The 27,539-nt window shown below is 46.7% G+C and overlaps 1 protein-coding gene across 1 annotated transcript in view; it reads left to right on the forward strand.

The window, feature by feature from the left end:
- Positions 1-27,539, forward strand: part of LOC106613530 (obscurin) — a 98,207-nt gene that overhangs the window by 833 nt on the left and 69,835 nt on the right. The window contains exons 2-26 of the mRNA XM_082956583.1: positions 556-680; positions 779-1,063; positions 1,377-1,538; positions 2,651-2,755; positions 2,894-3,160; positions 4,621-4,890; positions 5,078-5,344; positions 14,066-14,329; positions 14,639-14,905; positions 15,016-15,285; positions 15,544-15,813; positions 16,093-16,359; positions 16,506-16,778; positions 16,939-17,202; positions 17,459-17,725; positions 17,963-18,229; positions 18,382-18,651; positions 18,805-19,074; positions 19,646-19,921; positions 20,091-20,357; positions 25,288-25,554; positions 25,754-26,020; positions 26,132-26,401; positions 26,639-26,905; positions 27,120-27,386. Coding sequence (XP_082812709.1) covers positions 644-680; positions 779-1,063; positions 1,377-1,538; positions 2,651-2,755; positions 2,894-3,160; positions 4,621-4,890; positions 5,078-5,344; positions 14,066-14,329; positions 14,639-14,905; positions 15,016-15,285; positions 15,544-15,813; positions 16,093-16,359; positions 16,506-16,778; positions 16,939-17,202; positions 17,459-17,725; positions 17,963-18,229; positions 18,382-18,651; positions 18,805-19,074; positions 19,646-19,921; positions 20,091-20,357; positions 25,288-25,554; positions 25,754-26,020; positions 26,132-26,401; positions 26,639-26,905; positions 27,120-27,386 — 6,223 coding nt within the window. The 5' untranslated portion in view covers positions 556-643. The remainder of the gene's footprint in view (positions 1-555; positions 681-778; positions 1,064-1,376; positions 1,539-2,650; positions 2,756-2,893; positions 3,161-4,620; positions 4,891-5,077; positions 5,345-14,065; positions 14,330-14,638; positions 14,906-15,015; positions 15,286-15,543; positions 15,814-16,092; positions 16,360-16,505; positions 16,779-16,938; positions 17,203-17,458; positions 17,726-17,962; positions 18,230-18,381; positions 18,652-18,804; positions 19,075-19,645; positions 19,922-20,090; positions 20,358-25,287; positions 25,555-25,753; positions 26,021-26,131; positions 26,402-26,638; positions 26,906-27,119; positions 27,387-27,539) is intronic.

The raw sequence follows: 27,539 nt of genomic DNA on the forward strand, positions 1-27,539 counted from the left end.
AGAATGTGTCTGTATTTCTCTATTACGCACACAGCACCATGTGAGTAAAATGATGTGACGTGGCAAGTCATTTGATGAGGTCTTGTCCTTGGATGGCCGTCCGCCATTATCAAGCTTCATGCCCCTCATAGTGGGTTGGAGTCTTAATAACCTTTCAACTCATCGATTGGTTATGTTTTTGTATTCTATGTCAGTCAGTCATACTGGTTGACACCTTTCATTTGTTTAACCCATTTTGAGGTTAGTGGAGTCTCCTAACATACATACTATACATGTAGACTGCTGGAGGGGGCAACACAGCTGACGCTAAATTCGTGATGCTGAGCTCAGCCATGTAAGGTGACGGAGATTACTTGTCATCTTCATGATGTCGGGTGCCAGCCAGCCATGCCACATCACAGTATAGCCATATTAAAGTGTCGCTCTCAAGTCCACGTTGGTCCTTCATTTTGAAAAATGTCTGTGAGAGTGAGAGAGTGGAGGGGTTGTTTACAAGTCAATATGAAGGTTTCCTTGACTTCCAGCATGTTTTTAAAGATGTATCAAACTGTGCAGTTTTAGCCCTAGGGACAACCTAGAGATACGGACAAGGGGAAAGCCAACCACTATCAGAAGTGGTTGAAGCCATCCCTCCCGACAAACCATGGGAGACAAGTCTGGGAGCAAAGTAGCTGCTGCAAGTAAGGCCTCCATTCCATGGAACACACTCTATGCGGTTACTTTCTTTGATCCCCCCACACACACACTTGTTGGAACATATCTTACTCTCTATCTGCAGAAAACCAGATCCATCTCCAGGTAGTGAAGGGGCTGGAGGATGTGGATGTGTGTGAGAGGGAGGGCTGCACGTTCGAGGTGACCCTCAACCTGTCCTACATAGCGGGCACGTGGACCAAGGACGGGGTCAGGCTAAAATCCAAGCCCAGCTGTCACATCGCTACCCATAAGAATAAACACACTCTCACCTTCACCCGGGTCACCGTAGGAGACACTGGCCTGTTCTCCTTCCAGACTGACGGGAGCCAAAACTGGATCCAAACCTCAGGCCAACTCACTGTCATAGGTAACAGTATGACAGAACACAACAGTTGAGAGGAATAATGCAACTGGGACAATTGTATGACCCTCCCTCAGTCTAATGCTTCTGTAATAGCTGGAAGTCTTATTGCCAGTCTGTTTCTATGTTAGCCGGATATTTACTCACTGCCTTGGCATCCAGACTGATGGCTTGGTGAAGAATAAATGTAAAATCACAGATAAATCCCAGTACAGACCACAATACATCAAAGCACATCATTTGATCGAATCGCATACTGGATCTCTAGGTAATGTCTGGCCTATCGGTCTGTGTTTGTCTCCCTGTGGTTGTCTGCCAGCCAGAGACATACAGATTGTGAAGGAGTTGGAAGATGAGGAAGTGACTGAGAGGCAGAGTGTGACCTTCCTGTGTGAGGTCAACTGTGAGGACGTGGACGGGCGTTGGTACAGCGACAACTCCCGGATCAAACCCGGAGACAACGTCAAGATCGGGCACGAGGGTGAGCATGGGACACAACTGAGCATGTGTTTATAGCTCAGTATACTACCAATGATATGCATTAACCCTAGATGACTGACAGGAGGCGCTGTTGAAATGCAGAGAAAGTTATACTTTACTAAAAGCTGACAATGACCGCTTTTTGTAATTGTATAGTAACAGCTTTAACAGGTGTATTATATCTGTCTGCCTTAGGCATTTCATCACTTTACCTAAAGCAATCAAAGATGACTTCATATTGGCTTATCAGTATGCTACAACACACCATAACAAAGATTATGACGTGGTAATGATGATGTGCTGCTCATTGACAAAAACATACATTAGAATCATCACACTGATGGTCATTATAACACTGTATGAGCCTTGAGGAAAAAGTGACCAGCGCTATGTTGCTGTACATTATAAGTGATTATAAACTGGGTGGTTCGAGCCCTGAATGCTGATTGGCTGAAAGCCGTAGCATATCAGACCGTATACCACGGGTATGTCAAAACATTTATTTGTACTCTTCTAATTACGTTGGTATCCAGTTTATAATAGCAATAAGGCATCTCAGAGGTTTGTGGTATATGGCCAATATACCATGGCTAAGGGCAGTATCCAGGCACTCCGCGTTGCGTCTTGCACCTAGCTGTGGTATATTGGCCATATATCACACCCTCTCGGGCCTTATTGCTTAATTGTAATTATACCTATAATGCACTAGGAGTATTGGTACATGAAATTATGAGTCTATATAAGTCTTCATGTGAGTGTATAACTATGCTTATAGGGCATTATTACTCTATCGTAGTGCATTATGAGTACATGTATAATGCTGTATAATGCATTACGCATATGCTCTTCATAGAAAGTGTTACCATATTTTTTTACTGTCCCCATTGCAACAAACACATACTTAAATACATGTCATTTTGTCCTTGAAACATTTCATTGAAATACTGTAGGATTCCATTCATTCCTATGGTGGACTGCTCCTACTGGGGAGTGCCAACATGGCGGCTGGTGGCTTCAAAGCCTCTCATTGGCCATTAAATAGCATCAGCAATCCAGGGGTTATACACATAATTGAATACTACTAATGAAACACGTATTTCCATCTGAATACAGGTAAAACTCACACCATGTGCTTCAAGTCTGTAAGGCCAGCAAATGCTGGGGAGATAAAATTCACTGCAGACAGGGTCTCCTCCTATGCAACTCTCACGGTAAAAGGTGAACAACATCTATTTTTAGAATCAACGATCTCAATGTTCGTCAATGACCAAAAAAAAACCTGTAATCTGGCCTAAGTGGCCTCATCAGGTGAAGCTTCAATAAACAATGGTTCAGTGTTACTCCTATTTTCCACAGAGCTGCCTGTGCAGATAGTGAAGCCTCTGAGAGTGAAGATTGCTATGTACAAACACAAAGGACTGCTGGAGTGCCAGGTGTCCAGGGCCAACGCCCTGGTCAGGTGGTTCAAGAACAGGAATGAGATCCAACCCAGCAAGAAGCACCAGATTGTTAGCAACGATGTCTACAGGCAGCTGCACATTGATGACGTGGCCTCGTCAGACGAGGACACCTACACCTGTGATGCTGGCGATGACAAGACCTCCTGCCAACTGCTAGTGGAGGGTGAGATGCTCATTGTAATTCATTCAGACTTATTGTCTGGCCAGCTTAACATACTAGTTCCAATGTTAGGTATATTTCAATGCTAAATGTTAATAAGCAGTTTACAAGCAGACCTTCATATAAAGTGTTACACCCTTATACTTATCCGTAAGTCACCAAAACACATCATTCAACTAAATATACTACATGGATAAAAGTATGTGGACACTCCTTCAAGTTAGTGGATTGGCTATTTCAGCCACACCCGTTGCTGACAAGTGTATTAAAATCGAACACACAGCCATACAATCTCCATAGACAAACATTGGCAGAAGAATTTCCCGTACTGAAGAGCTCAGTAACTTTTAACGTGGCGCCGCCATAGGATGCCACCTTTCCAACAAGTCAGTTCCTCAATTTCTGCCCTGCTAGACCTGCCCCGGGTTAACTGTAAGTGCTGTTATTGTGAAGTGGAAACATCTAGGCTCAGCCGCGAAGTGGTAGGCCACACAAGCTCACAGAATGGTACCGACGAGTGCTGAAGCGCTTAGCGTGTAAAAATCATCTGTCTTCGTTTGCAACACTCACTACCGAGTTCCAAACTGCCTCTGGAAGCAACGTCTGCACAAGAACTGTTTCCATGGCTGAGCAGCTGCACACAAGCCTAAGATCACCATGCGCAATGCCAAGCGTCGGCTGGAGTGGTGTAAAGCTCGCCGCCATTGGACTCTGGAGTAGTGGAAATGCATTCTCTGGAGTGATGAATCATGCTTCTCCATCTAGCAATCCGATGGACGAACCTGGGTTTGGCGGACACCAGGAGAACGCTACCTGTCCGTATGCATAATGCCAACTATAACGTTTGGTGGAGGAGGAATAATGGTCTGGGTCTGCCTTTCATGGTTTGGGCTAGGCCCCTTTTTCCTGTGAAGGGAAATCTTAACGGTACATTCTAGACAATTCTGTGCTTCCAACTTTGTGGCAACAGTTTGGGGAAGTCCCTTTCCTGTTTCAGCATGTCAATGCCCCTGTGCACAAAGCGAGGTCCATACAGAAATGGTTTGTCGAGATTGGTGTGGAAGAACTTGACTGGCATGCACAGAGCCCTGACCTCAACCCCATTAAACACTTCTGGGATGAATTGGAACGCCAGCTGTGAGGCAGGCCTAATATTCCAACGTCAATGCTCTTGTAGCTGAATGGAAGCAAGTCCCTGCAGCAATGTTCCAACATCTAGTGGAAAGCCTTCCCAGAAGAGTGGAGGCTGTTATAGCAGCAAAGGGGGGACCAACTCCATATTAATGCCCATGATTTTGGAATGAGATGTTTGACGAGTAGGTGTCCACACACTTTTGGCCATGTAGTGTATGTTCACACTGATAACCCAACTATCTACCTTACTCACTTCCTGGGTGTACACTTTCCTTTGAAGTAGCTCTAAGTGATGATGCTGAATCAATGTGTGCTCCCTGTGCATGCAGAGCAGGCGATCAGCATAGTGCAGGGGCTAAGGTCTGTGGAGGTGACCGAGCCCAGGGAGGCCCTGTTCCAGGTTGTGACCAGCCTGAGGGCGGGGAGGCCCCCAAAGTGGACCCTGGATGGAGAGGTCCTGATGGAGGGGCCTGAACTGAGCATAGACCGGCAGGGCACACTGCACACCCTCTGCTTCATCAGCACGGACAGCTCTATGACCGGCCCTGTGCAGTTCAATGCCGGGAAGAGCCGCTCCACCGCACAGCTCACCGTTAAGGGTAAGGTTGATTGTCACCAAGTGGAAGTTGGAACGATACCTGCCCTGCTTACTGTTGACAATGACATTCCAGGCTCTAGGGTAGAATACTGTATTGCGAGAGGTGTTTCCCGTTGGGTTCATACTTTGCTTTTTAATCCCTTGAACAGACTAAGATACAGTATTATATCATTATCCATCCTTTCCAGAGCGCCCTCTGAAAGTGGTCCAGCCCATGCCAGACGTGGAGGCTAAAGAGAACAGCTCGGTCACACTGAGGTGTCAGTTTTCCCCCTCCCCCAGGGTGGTGCGCTGGTACAGGGGCCGCACTGCCCTGCAGACATCCAGCAAGTACAGCATGAGGACGGAGAAGAGCCAGGCAGAGCTGACCATCCAGGGCCTCAAGGAGACCGATACTGGCCAGTACAGCTGCATGGCTGGAGGGTCAAAGAGCACAGCCAAGGTCACTGTGGATGGTGAGGATGCTGTTATTCATACAGTATTAAGGAGGACAACAAATATTTTTCGGGGACAAATCTTCAACGTTCAGATGGTTGATCATGGAAATCAGCTTCATGCTTGATGAAGTGAATCTCTTTATATAAAATTTCATCTACACTGCTCCGTCTATACTGTGCTGTTTCAGTGATAATGCCAGATAAGCCGGTGTTTGGAGGATACATTGGCCTGGCTGTTGTTACGCCCGAGACGAAGTCGAGGGCCGGCAAACCGTGCCAATATATCATCCAAAAACTGTCTTTGAGGACATTATCAAATCAAATCAAATGTTATTTTTCACATGTGCCGAATACAACAGGTATCTACAGTGAAATCTTTACTTATGAGCCCTTAACCAATTATGCTTTAAGAAATTTTAATAAGAAATAAAGTAACACATAATTAAACAGCACCAGTAAAATAAAAATAGCAATATGTACATGTAGGTAGAGTCAAAGTGACTATGCATAGATAATAAACAGAGAGTAGCTGCAGCGTAAAAGAGGGCCCTTTGGTTAACTGTTCAGGGGTCGTATGGCTTGGGGGTAGAAGCTGTTAAGCAGCCTTTTAGACCTAGACTTGGCGCTCCGGTACCGCTTGCCATGCAGTAGCAGGGAGAACAGTCTATGACTAGGGTGGCTGGAGTCTTTGACAATTTTATGGCCTTCCTCTAACACCGCCTGGTATAGAGGTCCTGGATGGCAGGAAGCTTGAGCCCAGTGATGTACTGGGCTGTACGCACTATCAATCAATCAATCAGCAGATGTCACAAAAGTGCTATACAGAAACCCAGCCTAAAAATCCAAACAGCAAGCAATGCAGATGTAAAGGCACGGTGGCTAGGAAAAATTCCCTAGAAAGGCAGGAACCTAGGAAGAAACCTAGAGAGGAACCAGGCTCTGTGGGGGCCCCAGTCCTCTTCTGGCTGTGCCGGGTGGAGATTATAACAGTACATGGCTAAGATGTTGAAACGTTCACAGATGACCAGCAGGGTCAAATAATAATAACCACAGTGTTTGTAGAGGGTGCAACAGGTCAGCACCTCAGGAGTAAATGTCAGCTGGCTTTTCATAGCCAATCATTCAGAGTTAGAGACAGCAGGTGCGGTGAAGAGAGAGAGAGAGAGAGGTCCGGAACAAGGTAGCACGTCTGGTGAACAGGTCAGGGTTTCATAGCCACAGGCAGAACAGTTGAAACTGGAGCAGCAGCATGACCAGGTGGACTGGGGACAGCAAGGAGTCATCGGGCCAGGTAGTCCTGAGGCATGGTCCTAGGGCTCGTGTCCTCCGAGAGAAAGCGAGAGAGAGAGGAAAAAAAAGAGAGAAAGAGAATTAGAGGGAGCATACTTAAATTCACACAGGACACCGGATAAGCCCGGAGAAATACTCCAGATATAATAGACTGACCCTAGCCCCCCAACACATAAACCATTGCAGCATAAATACTGGAGGCTGAGATAGGAGGGGTTGGAAGACACTGGCCCCGTCCACGATACCCCCTGGACAGGGTCAACCAGGCAGAATATAACCCAGCCACTTTTCCAAAGCACAGCCACCACACCAATAGAGGGATATCTGCAACCACCAACTTACTACCCTGAGACAAGGCTGAGTATAGCCCACGAAGATCTCCCCCATAGCACAAACCCGAGGGGGGCGCCAACTCGGACAGAACCTACTGAAGAGATGACTGTTCAATAAAGACTTAAAGGTCAAGACCTAGTCTGCGTCTCTCACATGGATAGGCAGACCATTCCATAAAAATGGAGCTCTATAAGAGAAAGCCCTGCCTCCAGCTGTTTGCTTAGAAATTCTAGGGACAATAAGGAGGCCTGCGTCTTGTGACCATAGCGTACGTGCAGGTATGTATGACAGGACCAAATCGGAGAGATGGGTAGGAGCAAGCCCATGTAATGCTTTGCAGGTTAGCTGTAAAACCTTGAAATCAGCCCTAGCCTTAACAGGAAGCCAGTGTAGAGAGTCTAGCACTGGAGTAATATGATCAAATTTGGGGGTTCTAGTCAAGATTCTGGCAGCTGTGTTTAGCACTAACTGAAGTTTATTTAGTGTTTTATCCGGGTAGCTGGAAGGTAGAGCATTCCAGTAGTCTAATCCAGCAGTGTCAAAGCATGGATTCATTTTTCTGCAAAAAGTTTGGACAAAAAGTTTCAGATTTTTGCAATGTTACGTAGATAGAAAACAGCTGTCCTTGAAACAGTCTTGATATGTTTGTCAAAAGAGAGATCAGAGTCCAGAGTAATGCCGAGATCCTTCACCGTTTTATTTGAGACGACTGTACAACCATCAAGATTAATTGTCAGATCCAACAAAAGATCTCTTTGTTTCTTGGGACCTAGAACTATCCACCTTTTGTGGATCTGAGGACCCATGCCGAATCTTTTCAGTCTCCTGAGGGGGAATAGGTTTTGTCGTGCCCTCTTTACAACTGTCTTAGTGTGTTTCGACCATGATAGTTTGTTGGTGATGTGGACACCAAGTAACTTGAAGCTCTCAACCTGCTCCATTATAGCCTTGTTGATGAGAATGGGTCCTCCTTTTCCTGTAGTCCACAATCATCTCCTTTGTCTTGATCATATTGAGGGAGATGTTCTTGTCTTGGCACCACATGGCCAAGTCTCTGACCTCCTCCATTAAGGCTGTCTCATCGTTACCAGTGATCAGGCATACCACTGTTGTGTCATCTGCAAACTTGATGATGGTGTTGGAGTCGTGCCTGGCCATGCAGTCATGAGTGAACAGGGAGTACAGGAGTGGACTGAGCTAACCTAACCCTAACCCTAACCCTGAGGGGCCCCTGTTTTGAGGATCAGCGTGGCAGATGTATTGTTACTTACCATTACCTCCCGAGTGGTGCAGCGGTCTAAGGCACTGCATCTCAGTGCAAGAGGTGTCACTACAGTACCTGGTTCAAATCCAGGCTGATTCACATCAGGCCATAGGGCGTCCCATAGGGCGGCACACAATTGGACCAGCGTCGTTTGGATGGTGTAGGCCGTCATTGTAAATAAGAATTTGTTCTTAACTGACTTGCCAATTTAAATAAAAATAAATTCTACCTGGGGGTGGCCCATCAGGAAGTCCAGGATCCAGTTGCAGAGGGAGGTGTTTATTCCCAGGGTCCTTAGCTTAGTGATGAGCTTTGAGGACACTATGGTGTTGAACGCTGAGCTGTAGTCAGTGAATAGCATTCTCACGTAGGTGTTCCTTTTATAAAACGGGTTACAAGCATATTCAAATTATGATTTACATATTTTCATTAAAAACTTCACTTCGATTAATTTATTCATACTATTTCCTCCTTCCACAAGATATAGTCACGACACAAATCTTGGGTTGCTACCCAAGCCGGCTGGTCGTTTGATTATGATTTTTCAATGCCGATGCTGATTATTGGAGGACCAAAAAAAGCCGATATCGATTAATTGGCCGATTTTTATATATATATATATATTTGGGTGCCAGAGCAGCGAACAGTTTTGACTGGGCTGAGCGGGAACTGTGCTTCCTCAGAGGTAGGGAGGCGAGCAGGCCAGAGGTGGATGAACACAGTGCCCTTGTTTGGGTGTAGGGCCTGATCAGAGCCTGAAGGCCGTTCCCCTCACAGCTCCGTAGGCAAGCACCATGGTCTTGTAGCGGATGCGAGCTTCAACTGGAAGCCAGTGGAGAGAGCGGAGGAGCGGGGTGACGTGAGAGAACTTGGGAAGGTTGAACACCAGACGGGCTGCGGCGTTCTGGATGAGTTGTAGGGGTTTAATGGCACAGGCAGGGAGCCCAGCCAACAGCGAGTTGCAGTAATCCAGACGGGAGATGACAAGTGCCTGGATTAGGACCTGCGCCGCTTCCTGTGTGAAGCAGGGTCGTACTCTGCGAATGTTGTAGAGCATGAACCTACAGGATCGGGTCACCGCCTTGATGTTAGTGGAGAACGACAGGGTGTTGTCCAGGGTCACGCCAAGGTTCTTAGCACTCTGGGAGGAGGACACAATGGAGTTGTCAACCGTGATGGCGAGATCATGGAACGGGCAGTTCTTCCCCGGGAGGAAGAGCAGCTCCGTCTTGCTGAGGTTCAGCTTGAGGTGGTGATCCGTCATCCACACTGATATGTCTGCCAGACATGCAGAGATGCGATTCGCCACCTGGTTATCAGAAGGGGGAAAGGAGAAGATTAATTGTGTGTCGTCTGCATAGCAATGATAGGAGAGACCATGTGAGGATATGACAGAGCCAAGTGACTTAAAATATATATACTTGTGTATTGATTTTAAGAAAGGCATTGATGTTTATGGTTAGGTACACATTGGTGCAACAACAGTGCTTTTTTCGCGAATGCGCTTGTTAAATCACCCGTTTGGCGAAGTAGGCTGGGATTCAATGATAAATTAACAGGCACCGCATCGATTATATGCAATGCAGGACATGCTAGATAAACTAGTAATATCATCAACCATGTGTAGCTAACTAGTGATTATGTTAAGATTGATTGTTTTTTATAAGATAAGTGTAATGCTAGCTAGCACCTTGCCTTGCCTCCTTGCTGCACTCACATAACAGGTAGTCGGCCTGCCATGCAGTCTCCTCGTGGAGTGCAATGTAATCGGCCATAATCGGTGTCCAAAAATACAGATTGTTATGAAATCTTGAAATCGGCCCTAATTAATCGGCCATTTTGATTAATCGGTCGACCTCTAGTTCGTTCTATCGGTTCGGTTGCCAGAGACGTGACCCAGTCGTTAAGTCTTTTTGTTCAGTATCTATCGACGCGACCCAGTCATTTGTTCTAAATGTTCTATTGCCATACTGGTTGGAAACGTTCTTATCCCTTGCTTGCTCGCTAGCCAACTACAGCTAACTTACAGTCACGTCAAACAGGGCAGACTGAATAACAACAAAGTAGCAGCATTTTCATTTGTTTAAGCTGTTTTCTCGTGACATTTATTTGGATAGATCCAATACAATGAGCTAATGATGCGGGATTTCACCTGGCATAAAAAAATGTGCTCTCTTGTCATGTCTTGATGTTCAAAGGAGCTAGCCAACAACACAGCTAAAACTATCACTTCAAACTGAAGCTGGAAAGACTGCAAACTAGCTGCACTTTGTTTCGTTTGACCTGTTTTCTATTGATATTTCTTTGTATATATATCCATAAACTTTATGCTGATTCATGATTTCAACTAGCTGAGAAAAGCTGCCTGTCTCTCATCCCGACTCCAGACTCGTTCATTACTATGCGACAACTGGAGATGGAATTTGAATAATTAAACAATGGTGCAAATGTCGGAGAGACAGACAGTATGGATTTAAATTATTACCCGCTGTTGAAAACCAAAATGTTTATAAATTGCCTGGCTGGGTGGATGAGACAGTGGATTGCACAGTCAGAGTAAATAGGCATTTTAACATCATAGATTTACTTGTGGAATAGACACCGTCTGGAATGCGATTTGAACTAATCAGCATTCAGGATTAGACCCACCCCTTGTATAAAAGGTAGATATTAACGACAAGAAAACCCTTACTGTCACGGTTGTTGTCGGTGAATGAGGACCAAAACGCAGCAGGTACGTGAATGCTCATCTTGATTTTTAATTATCTTTCAAAACGAACATACAAAATAACAAAAACACGAACGATCAACAAAAACAGTCTGGTAAGGCACAAGGCGAAACACAGAACAATCACCCACAAATAACACATACAAACACACCCTAATATATGGGACTCTCAATCAAAGGCAGATAGACAACACCTGCCTTCAACTGAGAGTCCCAACCCCAATCAACCAAACATAGAAACACACACACTAGACTAACCATAGAATTAACTAAACATAAACCAAAACCCGGAATTACTAAATCAAACACCCTTTACACAAACACAACACCCCGAACCACATAAAACAAATACCCCCTGCCACGCCCTGACCCAACTACAAAACAATGAACCTTATATACTGGCCAGGACGTGACAGTACCCCCCCCTTAAAGGTGCTACCCCAGAAGCACCTTAACAAAAAATAACCCCAAGCAACACCAACAAAAAGTCCCCTTTTCTAAAGGGAGGGAAGGGAGGGTGGCTGCCGTCAACGACGGCACTGTGCTACACCCCCCCTCCCCAACCCACCTATTTCTGGAGGTGGCTCTGGCTCCGGCCGTTCCAGGCTGTCGGGCCACTCTGGCATCGCCGGGGGGCAGTCGGGGCAGTCTGGCAATTCGGGACAGTCGGGGCAGTCTGGCAATTCGGGACAGTCTGGGCAGTCTGGCAATTCGGGACAGTCTGGGCAGTCTGGCAATTCGGGACAGTCTGGGCAGTCTGGCAATTCGGGACAGTCTGGGCAGTCTGGCAATTCGGGACAGTCTGGGCAGTCTGGCAATTCGGGACAGTCTGGGCAGTCTGGCAATTCGGGACAGTCTGGGCAGTCTGGCCACTCCGGCAGTTCAGGGCAGTCTGGCCACTCCGGCAGTTCAGGGCAGTCTGGCCACTCCGGCAGTTCAGGGCAGTCTGGCCACTCCGGCAGTTCAGGGCAGTCTGGCCACTCCGGCAGTTCAGCGCAGTCTGGCCACTCCGGCAGTTCAGCGCAGTCTGGCCACTCCGGCAGTTCAGCGCAGTCTGGCCACTCCGGCAGTTCAGCGCAGTCTGGCCACTCCGGCAGTTCAGCGCAGTCTGGCCACTCCGGCAGTTCAGCGCAGTCTGGCCACTCCGGCAGTTCAGCGCAGTCTGGCCACTCCGGCAGTTCAGCGCAGTCTGGCCACTCCGGCAGTTCAGCGCAGTCTGGCCACTCCGGCAGTTCAGCGCAGTCTGGCCACTCCGGCAGTTCAGCGCAGTCTGGCCACTCCGGCAGTTCAGCGCAGTCTGGCCACTCCGGCAGTTCAGCGCAGTCTGACCACTCCGGCAGTTCAGCGCAGTCTGACCACTCCGGCAGTTCAGCGCAGTCTGACCTCTCTGGCGACTGTTGACTGGCGGGCAGCTCTGACGACTGTTGACTGGCGGGCAGCTCTGACGATGACTGTTGACTGGCGGGCAGCTCTGACGATGACTGTTGACTGGCGGGCAGCTCTGACGATGACTGTTGACTGGCGGGCAGCTCTGACGATGACTGTTGACTGGCGGGCAGCTCTGACGATGACTGTTGACTGGCGGGCAGCTCTGACGATGACTGTTGACTGGCGGGCAGCTCTGACGATGACTGTTGACTGGCGGGCAGCTCTGACGATGACTGTTGACTGGCGGGCAGCTCTGACGATGACTGTTGACTGGCGGGCAGCTCTGACGATGACTGTTGACTGGCGGGCAGCTCTGACGATGACTGTTGACTGGCGGGCAGCTCTGATGATGACTGTTGACTGGCGGGCAGCTCTGATGAAGACTGTTGACTGGCGAGGCTGGGTTGACGCACTTGTAGCCTGGTGCGTGGTGCTGGTACTGGGATTACCAGATTATGTACACGCACCTCCAGGCTAGTGCGGGGAGCGGGAACAGGACGAGTCGGACTGGGTTGACGCACTTCCGGGTCCACACGAGAGACAGGAGCTGGAAACCCAGGGCTATGGAGGCGCACAGCCGGTCTAGATCTTACCTCCTGCACAACCCGCCTTGGCTGGATGGAACTAGTAGCCCTGTACGAGCGGGGTGCTCGTACAGGGCAGACTGGGCTGTGCAGGGGCCTGATGGTAGCCGTGCGTAGAGCGGGAGTTGGGTAGCCTGGTCCTCGGAGGCGTACCGGCGACCAGATGCGCTGCGCAGGCATCCTCCTACCAGGCTGGATGCCCGCTCTAGCACGGCACCTGCGAGGGGCTGGAATAACGCGCACCGGACTGTGCGTGCGTATGGGTGAGATAGTGCGCTCCTCAGCGAAACATAGCGCTCTCCACCCCATACGCTCCTCCATATAACCACGAGTAGCTGGCTTCCGGCTCTTCTTACGCCTAGCCAAACTACCCGTGTGCCCCCCCCCAAAATTTTCTTGGGGGTGCCTCTCGTGCTTCTCCTTCAGCGCGTACTTTGCCTCGTACCACCGCCTCTCTGCCTTGGCTGCCTCAATTTCCCACTGCGGGCGTCGATAATCCCCAGCCTGATGCCAGGGTCCGGCCCCGTCCAGAACTTCCTCCCAAGTCCACTTCTCCCGCCAGTCCAACTCGAACTCCGTCTGCTCCTTCCTCTGCTGCTTGGTCCTTTGGTGGTGGGTGATTCTGTCACGGTTGTTGTCGGTGAATGAGGACCAAAACGCAGCAGGTACGTGAATGCTCATCTTGATTTTTAATTATCTTTCAAAACGAACATACAAAATAACAAAAACACGAACGATCAACAAAAACAGTCTGGTAAGGCACAAGGCGAAACACAGAACAATCACCCACAAATAACACATACAAACACACCCTAATATATGGGACTCTCAATCAAAGGCAGATAGACAACACCTGCCTTCAACTGAGAGTCCCAACCCCAATCAACCAAACATAGAAACACACACACTAGACTAACCATAGAATTAACTAAACATAAACCAAAACCCGGAATTACTAAATCAAACACCCTTTACACAAACACAACACCCCGAACCACATAAAACAAATACCCCCTGCCACGCCCTGACCCAACTACAAAACAATGAACCTTATATACTGGCCAGGACGTGACACTTACACCATGGATATGAACTATATATGTTTTTTTCAGTGCGAAGGCTAAAGCTCGTACGGCACCTAGAGCACGTAAAGGTGGAAGAGGATAGCAGCGCCACGTTCACATGTGAACTCAACTACGTGGTAGCCAATGTGCAGTGGCTTCTGAACGACAACCACCTCAACGCCAACACTGTTACCAGGATTCAGAACATGGGCACCATTCACAGCCTCACCATCAAAAATCTCCGCCCACAGGAGAGCAGGGTGACCTTCAAGGCTGGCCTTCTCACAGAGTCCACCTCCCTCAAGGTCAAAGGTATGCCTTGTACAGTTGTCACTTTTCACTTGTGAGCTGCCACTGCAAGAGTAATTTAGAAAGTAGTGTAATTCTAGTGGTTGTATGTTCCTAGTCAGTACAGAGTTTGTTTCTCCCCAATCTGGAGATCTAATTGGAAAATGAAGCAAATATAGTAGACTTGGTATGTCTGAGACCTGAAGATGATTGATCTCCTTAAGTAACTCTGAATGAGCAAGATATCTATCAGCTACTGATGCATGGAAGAACGTAAGAGATTTATATTAGATCAGTAGCTAATGTGTTTGTATTGTTTCTTGTCTCCTCCAGAAAAGCCAGCAGTGTTCCTCAGGTCTCTAGAAGACATGTCAGGGGAGGAGGAGGGGAAGGTGTGTCTGCAGTGTGAGACCTCTAAGGAAACGGTCACCCCCGTCTGGAGGAAGGATGGTACGGTCCTGGCCAGCAGTGACAAATATGAGATGCTCATGTTTGGGAAGTCCTTAACGCTCATCATCCATAGTCTGAGTAAGGATGATGCAGGCCACTACAGCTGTGACCTGGGCACCAGCCAGACCAAGGCCAAGGTCACTGTACATGGTATGTATGGTCCAGATCATCAGTGAGGTCTGGTCCAGAAATTATTGGACCAGAATTGTCCATCTGATTGTCAATTGTCAATCTGATCTCATTGAAATTTCCCTCCACAGACATTCACATCACCATCGCCCAGCGTATGAAGACCGTCTCTGTTCTGGAGGGCGAGAGCTGCAGTTTCGAGTGCATCCTCTCTCACGATGTCATCGACGAGCCCTCCTGGACCCTGAACGGTCAACTTGTGATCAGCAACAGCCGCATCCAGATCGTAAACAAGGGTCGCAAATACAAGATGACGATCAGAGACGCAACTATGACTGAAGCTGGGGATGTAGTCTTCTTCATCAAAGACCTCAGCTGCAGGACCATGCTGTTTGTCAAAGGTGAGTGTCTGAAATGTATACGAAGCTGGGTGTCATCATGGCCAGTCATGACCTAATCTCTGGAAAAGCAAAAAGAGTATTGCACTCAAGTAATATTAATTACTCTATAATGTGTGTTTGTTCCTAAAGAGAACCTATAGCAACATGTGTCTTGTGTCTCTGATATGTCTCTCATGTGCCTGCTGTAAACATATTATAATGTATGTGTCCCTAGAGAAAATCTGATGTAATGTATAATATATAACCCTACACCTATAGAGAAGCCAGTGCATGTGTTCAGGGACATGATGAGCGTTAAAGCCACCCCAGGGGAGGACGCTGAGCTGAGCTGTGAGATTACCAAGCCTGAGGCCTTCATCCGCTGGCTGAAGAACGGCCATCAGATCAGGCACAGTCCCCCCAAGTACAAGATTAGTGTGGAGAAGCACCTGGTACGGTTGGTTATCACGAACACCTGTATCAGAGACTCTGGGGAGTACTGCTGTGAGGCTGACGGCATTGCCACCCGGGCCAAGCTGGAGGTCAGAGGCAAGTACTGGGTAGTACTACAGTATTTCTGTAACGGTATAGTGCTGTTTAGCAAAGTTGTGGATTTGTGTCACATGCGCATTAGATTAATTGTGACTAGACTTTGACTCAGAGCCTCAAGACTCAGGACTGGACTTTGACTTGAGACTGATGACTTGAAGGACTTGTTTTAAAATGTTCTGGACAGTTTTTGTACTGCTTTTGTACCATGTTGTCGCTCCACACACCTGCTCAGGTGTAGTACACAGGACGTGTATTTAACCCCTCCCACCCCTGCAGAGCTGCAGCACACATTTGCTCGGGAGCTGCGGGACACACGGGCCGAGGAGAAGAGCAAGGTGATGCTGGAGTGCGAGACGAGACTGCCGGCCAAGCGGGTGACCTGGCTGAAGGGCATGGCAGAGCTCCAGGCGGGAAGGAAGTATGTGATGAAGCAGAAGGGCGTGGTCCTCTACCTCACCATCAGCTGCCTGGAGAAGGTTGACACCGACGTGTACACCTGCGATGTTGGCACCATGCAGAGCCGGGCGCTACTGACCGTGCATGGTAAGGCCATAGAAATAGAATGAATAGAACGGTCTTTCCCATTCAAGTCAGCATTCAGTGGTAGGTGAAATGGCAGGCATTTTGAGTATACCCTTTCTATACAGCTTGCACGTTTCATGTTAAATCCCTGTGTGTGATCTCTGCAGGTCAGAAGGTGTTGATCATGGACGAGCTGGAGGATGTTGAGTGTCTGGAGAATGACACGGTGATATTCAGGTGTCGTATCTGTCCCAGCGATTATGTTGGGGTCAAGTGGTACCTGGATGAGACCTTACTGTACACCAATGAGCTGAATGAGATCCAAGTGATCCCGGGGGGCTACCACAGCCTCACGTTCAAACAACTGGCTCGTAAAGACTCGGGCACCATCTCCTTTGAGGCAGGCGACAAGAGGTCCTACGCCTCACTGCTTGTTAGAGGTAACGTCAGCGTAAAGTTGTTCTGTTTTACGAATGTCTATTAACACACTGTACTATTACAACAACTATTCACAAAATGTAAATGATGTGTCAGTCATTTTTGTCCAGAGTGTATGTATTTGACATGTTGTCTATGTAAACTACCCTTCCCGTGGTAAAGAGAGACGTCCCACCATCACCAAAGCATTGGAGGACTGTGAGGCCATTGAGGGAGGCGGTTTGGTGCTGGTGTGTATCACCTCTAAGCCATGCCACATCCTGTGGTACAAAGATGGCTGCCTAATGTGGATTTCCTCGAGGTACTACGTCAGTCGCTCAGGTAACGAGGCCAGGCTTACCATCAGGGAGGTCAGTAACAGCGATGCTGGGGTGTACGAGTGCAGCGCTGGATCGGTCAGCACCAAGGCTGTCGTCACGGTAAAAGGTGAGAACCGGACCTTTTTTCCTTCATTTTATCATGTTGTCCTCCTTACTGTGCATTTGGCATCACATGTAAAGTAGTAATGTAGTGGTCATGTAGTGGTCATAGCCAAATATGATAACAATTATTTCAAAAGACAGAACAGGATTACTTCTTTACCTGTTTGCTTTACAGCTCCCCCTAGAGTATTCTTGTCACAGTACAATGTACAGTATTACTCATTGGGAGATGCTGTCATGGGTCCTTCTTTCTATTCCAGCCATTCCAGCTGAGTTCACCCAGCCGCTGCAGAGCATGGAGGTAAAGGAGGGGGAGGACGTGACCCTTTCCTGTGAGTTCTCCCTGCCGGGGGTTGCGTTCCACTGGAGGAGGGGCTTGGAGACCCTCAGAGCTGGAGAGAGGTACCTGATGAAGCAGAAGAAGTCCTTCATTTCTTTGACCATCACTGGCCCGAAGCCTCAGGACTCAGGAGATTACACCTGTCAGTGCCGAGACCACAGAACCACAGCCAGCCTCAAAGTCCACGGTAAAAGCCGTCCTTGCTTTTCATTTCCATTTCCAGGATGCATCATATGGAGTAACATTAGTGCCAACAAAAATCAAATGAATTCAATAACTTTGCAATGTTGCATTATCACACCCACAAATTAAACCCAATCTATCTGAAGATTAAAGAAACTATTTTACATAGACATTTTCCATTTTCATTCAGTCTTCATGCCTGTTGGTGGTTAATACTAAAATATGGATATTTACTCCCCAGCCATCCCCATCTCCTTCACACAACAGTTGAAAAATGTTCAGGCTAAGGAGGGCAACAGTTTTACGTTGCGCTGTGAGCTTTCTAAACCAGGAGTCCCTGTAGAGTGGAGGAAAGGGGAGGAGCTGTTAAAGAATGGAGTGAAGTTCCAGATAAGGAAGAGAGAGACCATATCGGAGCTTCAGATATGGAAAACTGTGCCTGAAGACAGTGGAGTCTACAGCTGTGAGTGTGCAGACCAAAAGACCACAGCCACCGTCAATATCAGCGGTAGGAAGTTTCTCACCCTTATTATGTTTTCATGTATAGCTAATCTTTTCTGAAGTTGCATTTTATAAATGTACATTTTGGACATTTACATGAAGGCAATAAAAAAATAAACATTCATACTATTCTCATATTTTTTTTTCATTTTTCTTCAGCACTGCCTGTTACCTTCAAACAAAAGCTGAGGAACGTGCATGTTGAGGAGGGGAACAATTTGGTGTTACACTGTGAGCTCTCTAAACCAGGAGTCCCTGTAGAATGGATGAGGGGAGGAGAGGAGCTGCTGAACAACGGAGAGAAGTTTCAGATAAGACAGAGAGAGTTGGTGAATGAACTGAAGATAATAGATGCCAAACCTGAAGACAGCAATATCTACACCTGTGTTTGTGGCAGTGTGGAAACCACAGCCGGTGTTACAGTCACAGGTAAGGGTTTGAGACAACTGAGAAAGGATTTCAATTCACATTGAATTCATATCCAATGTGAACAAAATTGTATGCAGTACATCAGCATGAAATCACAGTCCTTTAAGTAAACAGACGGCATTCCATGTCTCTCATTGCCATGGTGTCTTTCAGCAATTCCCATCACTTTCAAGCAAAAGCTGAGGAACCTGCAGACTGAGGAAGGGAACACCATCTCGCTGCACTGTGAGCTGTCTAAAGCAGGGGTGCCAGTGGAGTGGAGGCTGGGAGGAGAGAGGATACTCCAGAATGGAGACAAATACCAGATCAAGCAGACAGACTCAGCACTGGAACTCCTCATCAGGGAGGCTCTGCCAGAGGACAGTGGAGTCTACAGCTGTGTGTGTCGAGACAAGAAGACCAAGGCCACTGTCAAAGTCATTGGTAGGGGGGGAAATGCTCTGTGCTCTAATGAAACAACTATCACTGGTGTTAATGGCACATAAACTTCGTTAAACTAGAGTCGATGTCTGCGCCCCCAGCGTACATCTAATTAGCATAACAACACAAATCCCCATAACAGTCTGTCTCTTTAAGCTAGAGATATCCGTTTTTTTGCATGGGCTATGTCCGAATCCTCCGCATCCGCCAATGTCGGCCATCCGCATTGGCGGTTAAAGGTGGCAGAGCTACAGCAGTGTTTGTCAGACCAGAGACATCCCAAAAATCAGCCTACTCACGAAAATGTCTGTAGCGTTCTAAAATTATAAATCAAATCGCTAAATTATCCTTTGTATGACCATCTTAAAACAATTCATATGTTAGCTTAGTAGAACCCCCTTCTCTAGGGGGTTTAATGTTGAATGCCCAACTTAACCAGAGCCCTTAGCTATAATGTAGGGTTCCTTCAATGACCTTCATCTTATCTACCGAAAGGAAAGGTTCCTCAAGGCTGTTCTAGCTTTCAGTACATTCAATGTTCACTCTATAATGAAATTGTTGTTTTTCCCCCAAGCTGTACCTGCCACCTTCAAAGTGGGTCTGAGGAACCAGGAGGCCCCAGAGGAGGGCAGCATAACCCTGCACTGTGAGCTGTCTAAGGCTGGGGTCTCAGTGGAGTGGTGGAGGGGGGAGACAGAACTGTCCCAAGACCTGTCTGGAGGAAAGTACCAGATGAAACTGGATGGGAAAATAGCTGAGATGACCATTACCAATGTGCAACCGGAGGACATAGGGAAGTACAGCTGTGTCACTGGAGACCAGAAGACCACCGCTGAAGTTAAAGTGCAGGGTAAGAAACATTTGATACCAATGCTTTTCCTTCTAAATAAGCTAATTTACTTCTTTAGGTTAGAGGTGGAAGGGTTGAGTGACTCCCGCTTTGAGACCATACAAATAGTTAGTTTGTATTTGTACTTCTTGCGCTCATACAATATGAACCAATGTTAATGTTTCCACAGCTCTCCCTGTAATGTTCACACAAGAGGTCCAGAACGTGGTGATCAAAGAGGGGGACAGTGGGGAGTTCTGGTGTGAGCTCTCCAAGCCTGGTGACCCAGTGGACTGGAGGAGGGGCAGAGTCATCCTGAAGTCTGGAGACAAATATGAGATGAAGCAAGAGGGACGTATCACTAAACTGCTCATCCATAACGTGGAGGAGAGGGATGCTGGGAAATACACCTGTAAGAGTAGAGATGCCAAGTCAACTGCTGAACTGACCGTGATGGGTGAGTCAGACCAAACCTATGAATGCACTCTCAGAGATTTTTATTTTAATGTGTGGTCTGTGAACATGGCTAGATTTTTGATTAACCATGACTTCCTTATGATAAAATACAAATTCCTGCATACATTTGTGGTAAAGTACATCCAGGGGAATCTTCAGTCCAATGTGATAAACAAGAGAGGTTAGATTACATACAGTTCTATATCTTCCTGTGTACCCATGATTTAAGTACTCAGCACTGAAAGAGCTTTGTCCCTTTCTTGTAACTGTTTGGTTACCTGCTTATTGTCCTGTAAAGGGTTGATAGATCGTAGTCCTTGAATATGAACGTTATCAGGCAAGTTCAAGGACCCGAATGCTCTATATGATTTAATCCTTTACAGGACATTTATGACTGGGATTACTGCAATTGAAGATTGTTGAAACCACTGTGCGCAGAAAAAAATCCTCAGATCAGTGTTACTGCGAGTCTTTTTGTGGTTACTGTCTGTGTGTAAGTTGTGAAGCGTGCAGAAAATGGATCGCTGTGGTCGTTATCCTCCTGCTCAAGCTTTTCAGTGATCCACAGGAGCTGCCTAGTAATCTTGTGTCTGGGGCAAAGAACCTGCAATAAGTAGGCATACCTAGGGCTGTGGCGGTCATGAAATGTCATCAGCCGGTGATTGTCATGCAAATAACTGTCGGTCTCACGGTAATTGACCGCTAATTAACATAAACACATGTAGCAACTCCTGGCACATAGCCCACAGGCCCCGATGCAGACCTTTGGAACATCTAGTTAAATAAAGGAATATATAGAAATCTACATTTTAAAAGTCAAATAGATCCATGTAATATAGCCTACACCTTCACAATAAATCCATTATTTATTTTAGACAGGTCTAAAGAAGCATGATATGAAGAAAATGTAGTCTATTTCAGAAGAACATAATAGCATTCTCTGAGTTGTCCTTATGTTAGGTCCTGATCTGGTTATACCAAATGGCTGTGGGCTACACTAGTTCATTTAGCAGACAAGATTTGCTTAGAATTCCTTGGCATTATTTTATAGTATGAAGAATACAGTTGAACAAAGCTGAATAAAATAGAAAGGATATTTTCTCCAAACAATTTGAGGGAGTGAGCAAATATGGCTATTCTGTGTTTAGTGGTATTCCTATATGCTTAATTTAGAGTTATTAATGTAACTTTACTTGTTCTACAAACGTTGGGCTATATGTTTAGATTTTTTTTAGACTCTAATGATGATTTGAAGAAAGTTGCTTGAAAGGCAGGAGCTCTGCTTTGTTTTTTTGCGCAGGCTGTACACACTACATCATTCACCCATTCACAATTTGACAGCACTTGATAATGCCAAGAATTTAACTGCAGCATCCCCTTTGTGTGGCTGTATTGCACCGTAAAAAAGTGTTGAGCTCTCCAAATCACCTCTCACTCACATGGCTCTCCATCAAGTGATCGGGTCTTTCTCACAGGCTACAAGTGAAGACAGACACATCGGGGACTCAACTGCGCACGCCATTATCCAATTCCGAGGTGCATTTTGAAGGTATTGGAAGAACTGTCCACATTTACTTTTCGACAGCCAACAAGATGAGTAGGCCTAACGAACAGCAAAAGCACTTGCCTATGTCAATCTACTATCCCCCATAGTACAAAAGTCGACCTATTCTGTGTGAGAAATAAATATTCCAAACATAGTCTGGGACAGTTGTGGGGTGCAATAGATCCCAAATTAATACAACCACTAGCATCAAAAAACCTTTTTTACGCAATGTGGCTGATGCAACAGATCAAAACGTTCAGCTTAAAATGTTGATAAACTATTAGGCTATTTCTTCACATTATAAGCGCAGCAATGTGCACATGGTAGGAGGCAATAAGCGCAAATGTTCCATTAGCGGAAAACACCATTATCAAAAGTGACCCAAATGCAATTATGCATGTAATGCTTTTATTATAAAGGGGAGTTTTTATGGTGAAAGTTATCTTTCCCAAACTTGAAACTCACGCATTGCTTATGTATGCCAGTTAGGCTTTACACCCCTTGTAAAGTGGATTAATGTGCTTAATTTTAAGAAGTTATTTGGCCACTTTAGTTGTGATACAAACCTTATCAAAACATATAGGCCTATGGGCTAGCCTAGATGAGGTGTGCAACTATGATTAGAAAAAGTCGGGGAAAAAATGTGTTGTTTTTTTATGATGGTGTTACGCTCGTTGTTAGAAATGGACCAAGGTGCAGCGTGGTAGGCAAACATATTCCTTTATTTTCAAATGAACACCGTCAAAACAACAAAACACAAAAACGAACGTAAAGTATTGCAGGCAACACAGCACCTAAGCAAAAACAAGATCCCACAATCACAGGTGGGAAAAAGGGCTGCCTAAGTATGATTCCCAATCAGAGACAACGATAAACAGCTGCCTCTGATTGGGAACCATACTAGGCCAAAAAAGAAATAGACACATAGATATGCCCACACAAGTCACACCCTGACCTAACAAAATAGAGAATAAAACAGGCTCTCTAAGGTCAGAGCGTGACAGTACCCCCCCAAAGGTGCGGACTTGAACCGCAAACCTGAACCTATAGGGGAGGGTCCGGGTGGGCATCTCCTCTTGGTGGAGGCTCCAGTGCGGGACGCAGACCCCGCTCCGCTTGAGGCTCTCCCCACTTCTGTGGAACTGGACCGTGGATCGTCGCCAGGGGCTCCGGACCGTAGATCGTTGCCGGAGGAACCGGACCGTAGATCGTCGCCGGAGGCTCTGGACCTGGAACCCCCGCTGGAGGCTCTGAACTGCCAACTGTCGCTGGAGGTTCTGGACTGCTGACCGTCGCTGGAGGCTCTGGACTGCCGACCGTCGCTGGAGGCTCTGGACTGCCGACCGTCGCTGGAGGCTCTGGACTGCCGACCGTCGCTGGAGACTCCGGGCCTTGGCTCATCACTGGAGGCTCCGGGCCGTGGATCGTCAATGGAGGCTTCATGCCGTGGACCGTCTCAGGAGGTTCCGGACTGTAAGCCGTCTCAGGAGGTTCCAGACTGTAAGCCGTCTCAGGAGGTTCCAGACTGTAAGCCGTCTCAGGAGGTTCCGGACTGTAAGCCGTCTCAGGAAGCTCTGGACTGGGAACCGTCGCCGGAAGCTCTGGACTGGGTACTGTCGCCGGAAGCTCTGGACTGGGAAGGCGCACTGGAGGCCTGGTGCATGGAGCCGGGACAGGTGGCACCAGACTGGTGACACGTACCTCAGAGTGAGTGTGCCCCCCCCCCCCCCCCCCCAATTTTCTTTGAGGCTGCCTCTCTGGTTTCCATTGTCTCCTTGATTCCTGGTCTCGTCGCCGTTCCTCTCTCGCTGCCTCCATGGCAGGGTCTTGTCCCCTGCCATTACCTCCGCCCAGGTCCAGGATGTCCTCCACTCCCTTTTCTCCCGGGCCCAGGATCCCTGCTCCTCCTGGGCACGCTGCTTGGTCCTTTGGTGGTGGGATCTTCTGTTACGCTCGTTGTTAGAAATGGACCAAGGTGCAGCGTGGTAGGCGAACATATTCCTTTATTTCCAAATGAACACCGTCAAAACAACAAAATACAAAAACGAACGTAAAGTATTGCAGACAAAACAGCACCTAAGCAAAAACAAGATCCCACAATCACAGCTGGGAAAAAGGGCTGCCTAAGTATGATCCCCAATCAGAGACAACGATAAACAGCTGCCTCTGATTGGGAACCATACTAGGCCAACAAAGAAATAGACACATAGATATGCCCACCCAAGTCACACCCTGACCTAACAAAATAGAGAATAAAACAGGCTTTTTAAGGTCAGGGCGTGACAGCTGGGCATCATTCACAAGTGATAATATATAATTCACAAGTGATAGGGTAATATTGTCACCCATCAGACTATTATTGATTTAATCTTGTCTTTACATATACTAAATAATATGTGTGAAATTTGTTTTGATTTAGAATGGACCATTATCATGCACTTGTATCGAAACGGGGACAACAAGAAAAAAGACATGTCATCTATGCGTTTAAATAGTGAATGGAGGACACATTTCACGTGGTTCATTTTCATGCAAGCCAGGTAGGCTATACTCCTATTGTAAATATAAGCAATGTGCTTAATATTAGAAAAGTTGAGAAATAAATTTAGAAGGCCTAGCCTATAGAAAGCTGATGTGATCCTCCTCTTTTTAGTAGAGGCCATCACTCTGTTTTCTCGCGCAATTGCATAGCCTATAGAAATGTTGCACAGCATGAACTCCTGGGTTCTCATGAAGTGTGATTTTTTTATAACATTTGCATTGATGTCAGAGTGATTAGATGGACAATAGAGTGCTGAGTACCAGGCAGTTAGCAAGTTTGGTAGGCTACTAATGACCAGCAGCAGCATCAGAGCTTGGAGAAGCCTAATTATCGTGACTAAACGGTCACGTGGAATTTGACTGCCTTCATGACTTGTGACCGCCAGTGTGGCGGTAATACGGTCACCACAACAGCCCTAGGCAAACCACATTTAACTCTCCATTTAGTCAACAAAAAACAGTGCAAAATGAATGGGACGTTGCTAAGGAGGCCTGGTAAAAAGTGCATGTTCATCACTGATTCTTCAATGAGCAATGAGCCAATCAAATGCCCTGTTGCCTGTAGCAATGTGCCTGAGAACCAATAATAACATTGTTTCACAGCGTTGCTCTAAAATTGAAATAATAAACCTGATGCTGCATCGAAAAAAAGATGTCTCATCATTGTGAAGAAGAGTACTGTATTTCAGCTTTCATTCCACCCCAGGAAATCCAAAAGCTCCTCTGGATTATTGAATTCTCTCTGTGACAGAAGCACAAGCATAAAGCATGACATGGACTAGCCCGTTGTCCTTTCCACATTCAAGTTGTACCACCACTCAATACTGTTCCTGGTTTTCCTCAGGCCTACCCCCCACTTTCAAAGAACAGCTGAGGAACATGGAAGTTGAGGAGGGTAAGACTGTGACGCTACACTGTGAACTGTCTAAAGCAGCAGCCTCAGTTGAGTGGAAGAGGGGAGCAAAGCTGTTGAAGAATGTAGGCAAGTACCAGATGAGGATGAAAGATTTACTGGTGGAATTGAAGATTATCGACGCAAATCTGGAGGACAGTGGGGTTTACGCCTGTATTTGTGCCGAACAAAAGACCACAGCAACTGTTACAATAAAGGGTGGGTATATTTTGGTTATGTTAAGTTGTTTTATGTCTTATGGAGATGTTGGAGAAAGCTTGAATGTTTAATTGGGCAAATAGACAGTAGATTTAATCAATAGGACACACGTTTGTATTCAATCCCAGTCGCTTACATAAACAAAGGGAAATGTAGGTTTCCTATAGGTTTGACTACCCTCTCCTATGGTGTCTTTCAGCTCGCCCTGTCACATTTATAGAAGAGTTGAGGAACGTTCAGGTTGAGGAGGGCAACACTGTGACGTTGTGCTGTGAGCTGTCTAAACCAGGGATGTCAGTTGAATGGAGGAGAGGAACAGCTCTCCTGCAGAACGGAGAGAAGTACCAGATGAAGCAGAAAGATGCAACGTTGGAGCTGATCATCAGGAAAACCTTACCTGAGGACAGTGGAGTCTACAGCTGCGTGTTGGAAGACCAGCAAACCTTTGCCACCATCATTATCACTGGTAGGAGGAACACTTTTCTTTTATTAAATGTGTCTTCTTGACATTCAAAATTCACAGTGTACCCTTCAACCCCACACACTGTTGATGTTATGGGTTTGTATCATTCTTCAGCCATCCCAGTCACTTTCAAACAGAAGTTGAAAAACCAAGAGGCTCTAGAAGAGGGCAGCGTGACGTTGCGCTGTGAGCTGTCTAAACCAGGGGTCCCTGTGGTGTGGCTGAAGGGAGAGGAGCTGCTGAGGGAAGGGGAGAGGCACCAGATGAAGCAGGAGGGCAGGACCGTGGAGATGGTCATCAGGAATGTGGTCCTTCAGGATGCTGGGGAGTACAGCTGTGTCACAGCCTGCAACGTCAAGACAGCAGCTGATATCAAAGTTAGGGGTATGTTCCAAACTAACGTTTAGGCCTACTCAACACTAATATTTTGATGTGCTTCTGAAAATGTCAGTCTTTAAATATCGTGTTTGGATTATGTACATTTTCCATAAGGAGGGATGGTGATACACATGAGATGAATCATTGACCCTGCTTGTCAAATAACATGCCACTGATGGATAGAAATCAAAGCAGTTGAGCCAAATTATGTTTCTCACAGTCTTAAATATGTGTTCTTCTCAGCTCTCCCAGTAATGTTCACACAAGAGGTCCAGAACGTGGTGATCAAAGAGGGGGACAGTGGGGAGTTCTGGTGTGAGCTCTCCAAGCCTGGTGACCCAGTGGACTGGAGGAGGGGCAGAGTCATCCTGAAGTCTGGAGACAAATATGAGATGAAGCAAGAGGGACGTATCACTAAACTGCTCATCCATAACGTGGAGGAGAAGGATGCTGGGAAATACACCTGTAAGAGTAGAGATGCCCAGTCAACTGCTGAACTGACCGTGACAGGTGAGTCAGACTGATGATATTGATACACTTTGAGTATACACTGTATAAACACCGAAGACATAGGCCTTGTACTTTACATGCCCTTTGTATTTGTTACTGTATCTGCTTGCAGTTTCTGATATTTCATGGGTCCATGCAGTAACTCTGTTTTAGAATTTTCCGTTATGAGGACTTTATATGAGTTTTACGATTTACTTTTGCTTGTTGTCCCTAGCTCCTCCCGTCACGTTCAAGGTGAAGTTGAAGAACCTGGAAGTTGAGGAGGAGAACAGTGTGACGTTATTCTGTGAGCTCTCTAAACCAGGACTGACGGCAGAGTGGAGAAAAGGAGAGGAGCTGCTGAAGAACGGAGTAAAGTACCAGATAAAGAAGAGAGAGGCAACAATGAAACTGACAATAAGGAATGCAGTGCTTGAGGACACCGGATTCTACAGCTGTGTTTACGCAGAAGCCAAAACTACCGCCACTGTCAACATCACCCGTAAGAGGAGTTGCTCTTGGTTTGCTAAAACTTTATTTAACTTTATGGGGGAAAGCCTCCCTCTGTTAAGTCTGGCTCCTGTTAAAGGGATATTTTACTGAAAAATTATAATTTGCATATAATTTGCATAACAATCACAGTTTTTGCTCTGTA

The sequence above is a fragment of the Salmo salar genome, chromosome 10, assembly GCF_965601325.2.
Source record: "Salmo salar chromosome 10, fSalSal1, whole genome shotgun sequence".
NCBI classification, from domain to species: domain Eukaryota; kingdom Metazoa; phylum Chordata; class Actinopteri; order Salmoniformes; family Salmonidae; genus Salmo; species Salmo salar.